The sequence below is a fragment of the Sinocyclocheilus rhinocerous genome, unplaced genomic scaffold (assembly GCF_001515625.1).
Source record: "Sinocyclocheilus rhinocerous isolate Xijiao unplaced genomic scaffold, SAMN03320098_v1.1 scaffold779, whole genome shotgun sequence".
NCBI lineage: Eukaryota > Metazoa > Chordata > Actinopteri > Cypriniformes > Cyprinidae > Sinocyclocheilus > Sinocyclocheilus rhinocerous.
In genome coordinates this window covers 900645-912280 of record NW_015652150.1, presented here as the reverse complement: position 1 = coordinate 912280, position 11636 = coordinate 900645, and the positions used below count along the sequence as shown (strand labels likewise).

The following is an 11636-nucleotide window of genomic DNA, read 5'->3' as shown; positions in this document are numbered from 1 at the left end:
GAAAGCAGCGGAGCTTTTATTATGCCACAGCCGACCGCTTCCGCTCCTTCCAGTCGTGAGTATGTGGGGGAAAAAAGCAGCGCTGTTTTATCATACTAGATACATTTGAAAGTTCTGTTATAATGCTACTCTGTGCGGTCGTCTCCTGTCTAATAAAACGCACAACATATTAAAGCGTTTCCATGTTTTCTACAAAACAAAACCGGAAATCGAGGGGTTATGGCGTCATTGGCAGGCGCCACAATGACACTATAGATACGGTCCGTGTCACTAGTTAAAATTGCTTTTTTCTCTGGATTTAAACATTCTTCGAAACATTTGGGATAATGTAAGTGCACAAGTCAGCAAAATATATAACACTGTTCTAGTGGTTTTTGGAAATTTTAATAAAAAAATCTTTATGAAAATTATGACCTCTCTGAGCCTATCTACATTATCACCAGCCTGAATCAGTGTTGAATATCATCACTTTAGGTATTTTATTCGTTCAGACTCTATTATCTTGTTAGATCACTGGCATATGAAGTCACTGAATGCATTTCATCCTTTGCATCTCTGCCATGTATAATGAGGGGTATTGTGTCTCTGATCAACTGTTCTGACATTTGGCTGCCATTTCTCATTTTCGCCTGGATTCCAAAGAAGTGATATATTTAGGGTAATTTTCTTCAAGCAAGGACAGACCTGTAAAACGGCATACTGATTGCCAAATAGAGGAGAATGCGTTGCAATCTTTATCCTCTGACAAATCTCCTGGCTCCGATGGTTTAACGGCCAACTTTTACAAATTTTTTTGGGATTCACTGGTCTGTTGTTCACCTGCTAGGGAAAGATGGTTATTTTATGGATCACAGTACTTTTTGTGAAAAATATAATATCCATTGTGATTACAAGCAATATAATAGGGTATTGAACTGTATTCCAAAGGCCTTTGTACTGTTGGTTAGAAATACGGTGCCCAATGTAACTGTAGCTCTTCATTTACCTTCTTTGATAATAAATGGGCAAGATTTTATTAGGAGTAGCCTGCCAAATAAATTAATAAGGACTTTATTGATCCAAGATAAATTTCCAAATCAAGCTATTCGAAATAACGTGAATTATCTTTTCCCCAAGAGCTCTATTTTTTAATTAAGAACCATGTATCTCTCCTTTCCCATACCCCACAAAGCCAAGGAAGTAAATTTTAAAATTGTTAATGATATCTACCCATCTTTAGAGTTTCTTAGATATAGATTTAATATTGATCACAATAATTGTACCTTTTGTGATGTTGATATTGGAACGACTGTACATTGTTCTTTGACTGTTCATTCAGTAGAGCCTTTTGGTCTGATACATTTGAGTGGCTTAAAGTTTCAATGAAACTGTCCTCTCAATTTTCTAAAAATAATATAATTTTTGGTCTAATAATGGAAGATGTACATACTCAAGTTGTACTGAATAATATTTTCATTCTGGGGAAATCTGTAAGACTGTTAAAATGTAAATCTGGAAGAAGACTGTCTGGTTTATTGCAGAAATTTAAATTATTAGAAGACCCTATTGTGTAATTATTTTTCTTTCTTTCTTTTCTCTCTTCATGTTTTTTTTTCTTTAATTTGGATTGGTGCTCTGTTCTTGATGATCTTCTTACGATCTTGTATTGCCTTATTGTATATGTGTTTCTTGCAATAAAAAAATTAATTTAAAAAATTGCCAAATAGAGCATTTATAGAATCTGAAGTGAAAAAAAAAAACTGCTAAAATGTTGCTGGATTTGGTCATTGCTTATTTTACAGCACACAATATAGTATAACTTTCCCTCCCAAAGTTTCCTAAGGTTTTATACTTTAATGTAACTGTCACAAATTAAACCAATACATCATGCATGTATGTAACTTTCACATGTTCCATGCAAGCAAACAGCCACCAGCAATGGCAAATTAGACTAATGCAACCTTCCTCCTAGTATGATGTGCCAGTTTTTTGGAGGCAATTCCGGGACATATTTTTTTATGGATGCCAGACACGCATCCTTCATTATGACCTCATAAACGTCAGTTTAAATAGGCTTGTTTTGCAGGGCATAAAAGGACAAACAAAAACTCAGGATTAATGAAAAACACTTTGCCCAAACACTTCTAAAAATGTAACATTTCATTAGTTCTATTCGACTAAAATATGGGATGAATAAGATGAAATAGTGCTACAATACCAGCACTAAATTCAGTTACATTAATGGCATAGAGTAGTGTGTTTTAGATATTCTATGACCTCAAAGTGAGGTAAACATATATGCACATATGTCCTGTCCTCCTGCACATACACGTGACTGGCACGCTATTCAGAAGATTACCCTCTGTTACAACGGGTAGTGAAAAACAAAAACACACATTGTTTACCAGAGGCCCTGTGAGTAAGGCAGCTGCCATATTTTGTTGTGATAAATAACAATCTTGTTATTGCTCCACAGAAATGACATTGAAATAAAAAATAATAAAAAAAAATGCTAAAGCCAGGCCATCTGCCCTCCTCCCAAGGTCTTATGGGAATTGGACAGCCCCTGGGTTCAAAACTGGACCCTCCAGGCTTGACACATTTATGAAGGGACAAGTGATTGGAGATTCACCAGACAGTAATCTCTGAAACAAGATTAAAGATGGTTTAGCAAAATTCTGATTTAAGATTAACATGGCTAACATTTGCCTACTCTGCTGGATCTTCAGATGCATTGTGTAGTTGCATCACATCTGTGTGAATGTATTTGCATAATGAGAGATAAAAGATTTTAACGGGCAATTTGTCCATTTGAGCACTGAGGTTGAGCTGTTCAATATATTGCAAAGTTCTGATAAAATATGTATAGTATAGTTAGATGGATTCTTCACCCAAAAATAAAAATCACCACCTTCACCCTAGTGTTGTTTCAAGCGTGTATGACTTACTTTCTTCTGTGAAACATAATAGAAGATATTTAGAAAAATGTTGGTAATCAAAAAGTTTAGTTTCCCATTGACTTCCTTTGTATTTTTTTTTTCTCCATACAATGGAAGCCCGTGGGAACTGAAACTAGTTACCAACATATCTTCATGTTCCACAGAATAAATCAAGTCATACAGGATTGGAATGCAATGAGGGTGAGTAAATGACAAATTTTTGGGTGGATTATTCCTTTAATCAGTATAGTCCATTTAGATAATAAAGGATAAAATGTTTAGCAAATTTAAAAGATTTAAATATACTGTCAAAGATGTACTTCATCAAATTCATTAAAACAGACTTTTAATGAAGAATAATTTATTGTATACAGTACAAAACTGCAAAAAAATAATGGCCTTAATAAATAATAAACCAGTAGTCACTGAACATCAGCCATGGTGTTTTTGGTATAATGTGTTGGCCCTTGTGTGATAATATGCATATAATATGAATACACTGATGAGAAAATGCATTTGTCTTGTATGACACAACCTTCTAGCACTAACCTAGTTTTTATTACATAAGCCAATAAACAATTAACCCTATAATAATAATAATGAGTACTTTAAAACTCCCAAGTGTTTACATTGATCCTTTACATAAGTATCAGTTCTTATCAAGTGCATTTATATATACACACTTTATTAAAGCCACACAATATCTCAAAATATCAGTTCTCCACAAAGAAAAAAAGATGCCAAATCAAATCAACACTCTACAGATTGCATTGATGTAATATGTATAAAGACTCCAATGCAATTTTATTGGGACTGTCATGATCCATGCTTATGGATATATTTAATTATATGGTGAAATCTTGTGACATAATGAAATCTGTCATGCAAAGTTTAGAATCAATCAAAAGAGGTGACCTGAGTATAGTGACATGCCACTTAAAGGGATAGTTCACCCAAAAATGAAAATTCTGTCATCATTTACTCACCCTCATGTCGTTCCAAACCTGTATGAGTTGCTTTCTTATGTTGAACACAAAAGAAGATATTTTAAAGATGGCTGGTAATCAAACAGTTGGTAGTTGCCATTGACTTCCATAGTAGGAAAAAAAAAATACTATGGAAGTCAATGGCAACCACCAACTGTTTGATTACCAGCAATCTTTAAAATATCTTCTTTTGTGTTCAACATAAGAAAGCAACTCATACAGGTTTGGAACGACATGAGGGTGAGTAAATGATGACAGAATTTTCATTTTTGGGTGAACTATCCCTTTAATAGGTGGTTATGAAGGCATTAAATAACACTGGCATCAATAGGCATTTTGTGGCCTAATGGTTGGAGATCTAAGCTGACAATCAAAACATTGTAGGTTTGATTACAAGGAATGATCCATATCCTCAATGTATCTTGACCTCAAGTTCATCCAGGGGGACTGGAAAGCTGGCAGGTTAAGATGACAGCTGTGTTTCTAGCTGGTCTGGTAGACCTTGGACCAGCAACAAACCAGCTATAAGCCATTTTAACCAGCTTGGTCCATCTAATGTTCAGCTAGAAACCAGATACTACTGTAGCTTATGGGGCCTGTAATAAATACAGTTAGCACCACCTAAATCGGGCTACTGCTCAGTTATATCATTAATTAGGATTGCTTGACTATTTCCTCATTGTCTTTCCCCCCATTTACAGTATTTTCATACTCCGTCTTTTTAGGCGCGGTGTTCAACTGAGCGGATACAAGCAGCTGATACGCGCGACTTCTAAACTTCTGGTCTCGCACACCATATATAATAACATTACAGCAGCTGTTCGAGGTCAAAATCCAAAAGGCAAAAAACGCAAAATTGCACCATTCGTTTCCCAACACATTTCCAACTACAAACACGGCGATGGGAGTGAAAGAAGCGGTGAAAGCCAGCGTCAGAGTGCCTATTGTCTTGGCAGCCTTGATGTCGGAGAAGGTTGGTTTCGTTGAGCTTTGACTCTCGGTCTCTGCGAGATGTTTTCTTCTTTTTGAATGCTGGCGGATTGTGGTGAGGGATATAATATTGATGACAACAGTACCTCCGAGCAGTGTAAAGTCAAAGGCAGGGAAGAGTAAGAGAATGTTCCAAGTGTGGGATGGAAAGTCTGCGCTTCCAAGCGCGTAATTGCACATGCGGCTGCAAGGATTGTACTCCAGCGCGATTTCATCGCTGAAAACCAGTGGAGATATTGCCAGGAAAAAACTGCCCATCCAGGAAAAGACTATTAGTATGTTTGTTCTCTTTTTAGTTATGACTGATTCCTTGTGCAGTGGCCTCAAAACGGCAATGCTCCTTTCAATGGTCAGGAGGAAAATGGTTGTAATGGAAACTAAAGTGCATCCCGCAAATACAGGCCCGATGAAATTGCACGGGTGGAAAGGTGTGGTTTGGGAATTGCGTGCAGTCCACTCTGGCATTGAATTGTAGATCATGAGAGATACTTCTGCGTAAACGGATACGGGCACCACAAAAATTCCCACAGCCAGGTCTGCCACGGCCAGTGAGGCTTTTAAATAACCCTGTGGAGTGTGGAAGTGTTTCGTTCCAAAGACCACTGCTAATGTCAAGAGGTTTCCGAAGAGTATAGCAATTATCAGTGATATCATGAAGACCACCATGAGTATCTTATTGGTCGTGGTACAGCAACACACACTGCAGTTTGCGAGTTCCTCTGGCATCCTTGTTCAGCTGCGCGTAAAATTCCTGTCACAGTAGCACAGTGGGATTTCTCCTCTTTGCTCGGAGGCGAGGCAAGGCACGGCGACCAGCGCATGGTGGTCTTTCCAGATTGAGAAATTCACTCCTGCCAAGAGCAATGATATAATTATGAATATTTTCACACTTTTTCATGAAGAGGATATTCCGAAAATTGTGCCTTCATATTTGTACCCAAAGACATCAGCCATGAAAAACTGACACCAATTACAAACACTGGCATTTTGAGCAAAACGATAAAAAAAGAATTTTAAAAAAGTGTATTAGCAATAATGCACATCGTGACTAAAATCATTCAAGCTAGTAAGCATTCTCGCTGGATTTAGGATGTTTTCTGATTTTAGTGCACTTTTGCACATTACCATTGTAGCTAGCCATTTTATAAAAGGATACAGATCCATAAATAAATCAATAATTTCAGCACGTTAAATTTTCATGGATAAATCTTTCCCAGCTGTTTTTTTACAATACATTTATATGCATTTAATTTGAATATTTGCATCATAGTATATTTAAAATCAGACAGAAATTTACTTTAAAACCACGTTTTCAAAATGGAAAAGCCACCAATTTAGGGAAATGACCCAAAAGACGCTCACAAAATTACGCTGGGAAATGTAAGAAAACACTATAATTTTAGAGTAAAAGCCTAAAGGAAAACCATTTGAGTTACCAGTTATTACATATAGATATGTGTATAGTGCATATAGCATAATTGTTATGTGGTACAGCTGGTGTTAACATACCTTAAAACGAAAATCCTTATCTCCAACTTCTCGGCGTCTTTCAGCACATCTGAGAAAATATTCTGAACGAGTCCGGAATATTCTGCCAAGCCTTTTTTTTCTCCACAGTTTATAAGCAAACCCCATAACAAACTAGTCAATTAACTAGTTGCACTAGTTATGCATTTGGAGAAATGTCCACTACAATCCCCTGTCTCTGACTGCTCTTTACATTGCGCGTGTGCTCGAACAGCCTTGAGCGCAAGCGAGCAGTGATGCCAGTCTGACGTGCACTGCTGCAGTCACCGGATTGCCCAATGGCTATTGTTTACTTTTCCCTCAATTACTATGCAGGCATAATCATTAGAGAAGCTATAAAATGATCTGTCATCATGAGTAATCAGCCAGTGGCTCAGTTATAAGGGCACCGCAACATGCTCAAAAAGTAATTGTGTGTATCATTGACAGGGTGTGCAAAGAGAATCCTTTCATTGCAACTTTATATATAAAGTTGTATATATATATATATATATATATATGCACACACACATATATATATATATATATACACATACATACACACACACACACGTATGATGCAATTGTCTGAATCCTAATAAGACAGAGGTGTATACCTTTATGATTAGACGTCTATTAGATTTTCACTGACAGCCCAAATTTAGCCTTGTTTTAGCCTAGACCCATATTCACCGTCTATAGATGTATATATGTAGTCGTTTAATAGCCGTTTGATGACTAGTCTATAAATGGGCTATGATTAGACGTCTATTAGATTTTCACTGACAGCCCAAATTTAGCCTCGTTTTAGCCTAGACGTCTAGGCTATATTTAGACGTCTAATAGACGTCTTTTAAACGCAAAATTGCTTGCTGGGAAGGATGTTGATCCAGGAACATGTTGTACTTGGTCAAATCACGCTCACCATATACCTTTGTGCGCACACTGGCAGGCACCTGGGGGCAGCACAGAGTTGCACTATCAACAGACTGATCTCACAATTTCTAACCAGAAAATGGAATAAAGCAATATAGAATAACATTGCATTAAACATATTTAATTCATACGAATATATCATAAAATATATTAATGTATTAAAATATAATACATATATTATTTAATACAAATAATATTAATTAATAATATAAAGTTAAACATACTGCCATCACTTCAGATCAAACCAGAAATAATCTGCAACTTGACTGAGAACAATGAAAAGCAAAAATGTAACTCTTTAAAACAAAACAGAGAGCTGTGCAATGTCCTCAGAAGCCAGGCTGCTCCAAGACATCCAAACTGCTGTCAACTATGTAATCAGAAAAGCAGTTACAGTTTCAGTGTGGGATACGGGTATCATGTTTAGATGACAAAGCTATTCTCTGCAGAAACAAGAAATACATTTAATGAGCCCAATATAGATGTGCTGAATCACCAATGATTCTTTGGTACTATGAAAACAGAAAAATGCATGCTAGCACTTTTAGTGTTAGAGTACAACACAATAGAATATTTGATACTGCATTTATGCTTTTCAGTCTTTTTGAAAATAAAATAAAATGCAGTATGGCAATGGCTAAGAAGAGGCTCATATTTACGGCAGGACAGGGTCTTTATATATGTGAATAAATGTGGGTTTCATTAAAAACATTCTGAGAGGCCAATGGTGAAAATTTCTTACTGCCTCCTCAAATTTTATAATGTTGTATTTATAACATATCCTTTACAAAAATGACCGGAATACAATAGAATGGTTGCGAAAGACTGCAAAACATGGCCTTACCCACTTGACCCAACTGAAGGAAATTAGAAAAGTGTTTTGTTGTGTTATGCATAGTCATTAAAGCTAGGCTATGTGTCAACTTACCTGAGAAAGACCAAGGTCATTTGTGTTGGCTGTAAACCTAAATCATTGACCTCATAACCCAATAGCAGTTTTAAAACGAAAGATTATGCCTTTATAACCTTGCGGTTAACTCCTCAACTGGGTTATTAACCCCACTGTTGATTACCTCACACACTAATCACATGACTCAGGCAGTTATAAAGGCAGATCTAATCTGTGGTTTATTTCTAAGAAACATGTATATGCATGTTTCCAGCGAAGAAGGAAAAGTGAAAGGCACCACATGAACACCAGACAACGTTAAATACAAGGATCAGTGTTTATCCAGATTAGTCCCTGCCCCTTCTCCCACACCACCCCGACCCGGAGTCACGCTAGTGACGCTTCACCATTCCCTGCTCCTGCCTCAGCCATATTGAAAGAGCAGTTTCCGAGTTTGGCTGCACGGGAAGGTGGCAGAAAAACTTTCAAGTGACGCTTTTTGAATTTGGAATTAAAATAATATACCCGTTGGAAAATTTACCAGAGATTGTCTACAGCCGTCGATCGGTTGCTTTGAGGTAAGCGCGCGCGTGCCTGTGTCTAAATTTACCAAGCGCTCGCGAACGGGCTGGTTTCCATTCGCGCCTGTCAGAGCAAGTTTGCATTGTGATCTTTGAACGACTACTTGTTTATCGTGGTTCATTTGATTATTTTTCCACACTAGTGTTAGTGAAATGTGTTTCAGTCAGGTAAGTTTGAAAGCTGTAGGAAGAAGTCAAGAAACTATTCGTGCGCTATGGGACAGTCCAAGCGCCTTGTTAGCTTGTAGCATGCTAACGTGAGGAAAAACTTTGTCAACGACGAAATGTAAAACTAACTTGAACACCGCAACATAGGTTTGCTGTTTAGGTATGTTCCTCTAATTCATAGCTCATTTTAGCCAGCCAGTACAAAGTTTTTATACAAACACTGTGAAAGTAATTGGTCTTTTAGTTGAGTTGTGAGTGTCAAAACACTTGCATTTTGCATTTTATATTATTTTATTTTAATTTTTTTGCAACATTTGCATTTTTAATCTGACATCATTAGGGCCTGGTTTCACAGACAGGGTTTAGACTAAACTAGGATTAGGCCATAGTTCAATTTGGACATTTAAGTAATTTTTTATAAATGTGCCTTACAAAAAACATTACTGGTGTCCCTCTTGGGACAAAACAAAGGCATTGATATATTTTAAGATCAATCAGTGCAAGTTTCTTTCAGTTGAAACAGCTCAGATTTACATTTTAGTCTTTAAGCCTTGTCTGTGAAACGGGGGGTAGAAGTTTTACTATTAACTTCGCCTGTGTGACAGCCAGTGCTCGGTGACTCATCGAAACTGCATAGTGAAAACCACCCAACCCTGTTCCTTGCTAAACAGCATGGTCTCAGTCATATAGTGATGGGAAAATTGAGGAGTAACGTTTTTTTCTTTCCTCTATAATCGCTTGTCAACGAGAACATTTGCAATTGCTTTATATTTAAGGCCGCATAAGTTAACTAGTAACCAGTTGTGGTGGCTTGGAAATACTTGGTCGAAATGCTATGGGTAATATTTTACAGCATGTAACTGCACGATCAGGATAAATGAAATTAAATAAATACATGGATCCAAACATATTTTAGCAGTAGGGGCAGTATGAAACTTTTATGTAGTTGCCGTTAGTCTGATACTTTTTTTTGCCTAAACTTTTTTTTTTATGCTTCATACATACTATGTATGATTTTCATATGACCTCACACTGAGCATTCATTTTAGAGTTTTTTTTAAGATGAGGTCCTCAGAAATGTTTCATATATCCTATTGTCACAGTTTCACTTCTGCATTCATATGGCTGTTTGATTCACACCTGCACTTTTAAAAAGGGCGATGGAGTCGGGTGTTTGTATTTGTGAAGATGGATGCTGTCATACATTCATGGATGTATTTAAATGTAAAATCGTTTTCTTGTAAATTTGGCTTTGTCTGTTTGTACCTTTGGACTGTGTGCAAAGTTCTTCAAAGTAGAGACTGATCTCCATCTCTCTCTCTTTCTATGTATGTATGTATATATAGTCAGTACTAATTAAAAAAATATTTTAACGTTTGAGTGTCTGACACCTGGTATGCAGAAGGAGAACTGATTCTTAAATGTTTATTTCTGCTTTTCAGTGCAGAAATAATAATTGGACTGCATAAATAAAAGGATTATGAATATTCTCAGTTTGCTGGATTTGATTGTTGGTGATTTGGCATGATCTTGGATTATTTGGTTCTTCGAAGCTCATCCTGGACTTGCTGTCATAGCAACAGGTCCTTAAGTTTAAGGCCCAATCCCATTTCTACCCCTTAGCCCCCTTCCCCTTTCCCCTACCCCTCCGTTTTGCGCGTTCACGTGAAGGGGTTTCATTGCTGAACATGTGTATGTTTTCAGAATGAAGGAAACCGATGTTTTCATGGTGCATTCCTTAATTTTGTCTTATTTCTTACCTTTGGTGCTACTTGTCAAACCAGGCTTTTCAGACGTGAAAAGTAAGTTAATGGTTCAAAATAATCATGTTTACCAGCCTTGCTTGATACTTCTACTTCTTTACTTGATGCTCTCACTGCATGAGTACAATTGGTCTCACTTTCCTAATAAATTCAAAATAGATTCTTCAGAACAATAATAAATTATTTATGGATAAGTCAAGATTAGCTCTTTAAAGTTTAATTCTGTTAGGCTTTGAGTTGATTTTGTTTCTGCATTGCAGTCATTACTCTGCCATTGACCTCAACATGTTTGCTATGATTTTGTGCAATGATTATTTTCAGCAAAAATCTTAATTGTAAATGCAATATGTCTTCTAACGATGTTGAGTCAACCATTTATAATGTTCTAAATGAATCTTACAAGTAATAATATGATTTTGGTACATCTAAGGATCAGCCTGTGCTTATGCAAGTCTGTCTTATGCTAACTTAGTCATGTCTGTAATAATGGGTACAGACATATGGCCAAGCAATGTCAGCAAGACAGACAGCAGGGTCAAACTGAAATGTTGTGCAGTGTAATGAAGCAAAAGGGATTTTTGTTTTGTTATATGTAGTTATTCACCAAAGATTATTAAAGGAGACATATTATGCCCCTTTTTACAATATGTAGTATAAGTCTCTGGTGTCCCCAGAATGTGTCTGTGAAGTTTCAGCTCAAAATACTCCACAGATCATTTATTATATCATTTTGAAAATGCTTATTTTGAGAGGAAGCAGAAACAAACTGTTTTTCGTGCCTGGCTCTTTAAATGCAAATGAGCTGCTGCTCCACGCCCCCTTTTCCAGAATAGAGCTGCACCATTACAACTCTGACCTGCTAAAAACATCTGTTTTGGTTCTGATTATCATGTTTATCG

The 11636-nt window shown here is 36.7% G+C and overlaps 2 protein-coding genes across 3 annotated transcripts in view; one reads left to right on the top strand and one right to left on the bottom strand.

Moving 5' to 3' along the window:
• Positions 1-4148: 4148 nt before the first annotated feature.
• LOC107713810 (beta-1 adrenergic receptor) lies at positions 4149-5794 on the bottom strand. The gene has a single exon (XM_016519423.1). It carries the CDS (start codon positions 5618-5620, stop codon positions 4559-4561), a length of 1062 nt encoding a protein of 353 aa, XP_016374909.1. The 5' UTR covers positions 5621-5794; the 3' UTR covers positions 4149-4558.
• Positions 5795-8252: 2458 nt separating this feature from the next.
• The window catches only part of LOC107713832 (pleckstrin homology domain-containing family F member 2), a 34836-nt gene continuing 31452 nt past the window's right edge, over positions 8253-11636 (top strand). The window contains exon 1 of one of the 2 annotated variants that reach the window (XM_016519463.1): positions 8253-8803. The gene's annotated coding sequence lies outside the window, so the exon portion shown is untranslated. Of the gene's footprint in view, positions 8804-8847; positions 8975-11636 lie in introns of those variants that run through there. The other variant, XM_016519464.1, reaches the window with a different exon arrangement.

Coding starts and splice junctions, on each gene's coding strand:
- LOC107713810 (XM_016519423.1), bottom strand. CDS start 5,620: ATGCCAGAGGAACTCGCAAACTGCAGTGTGTGTTGCTGTACCACGACC.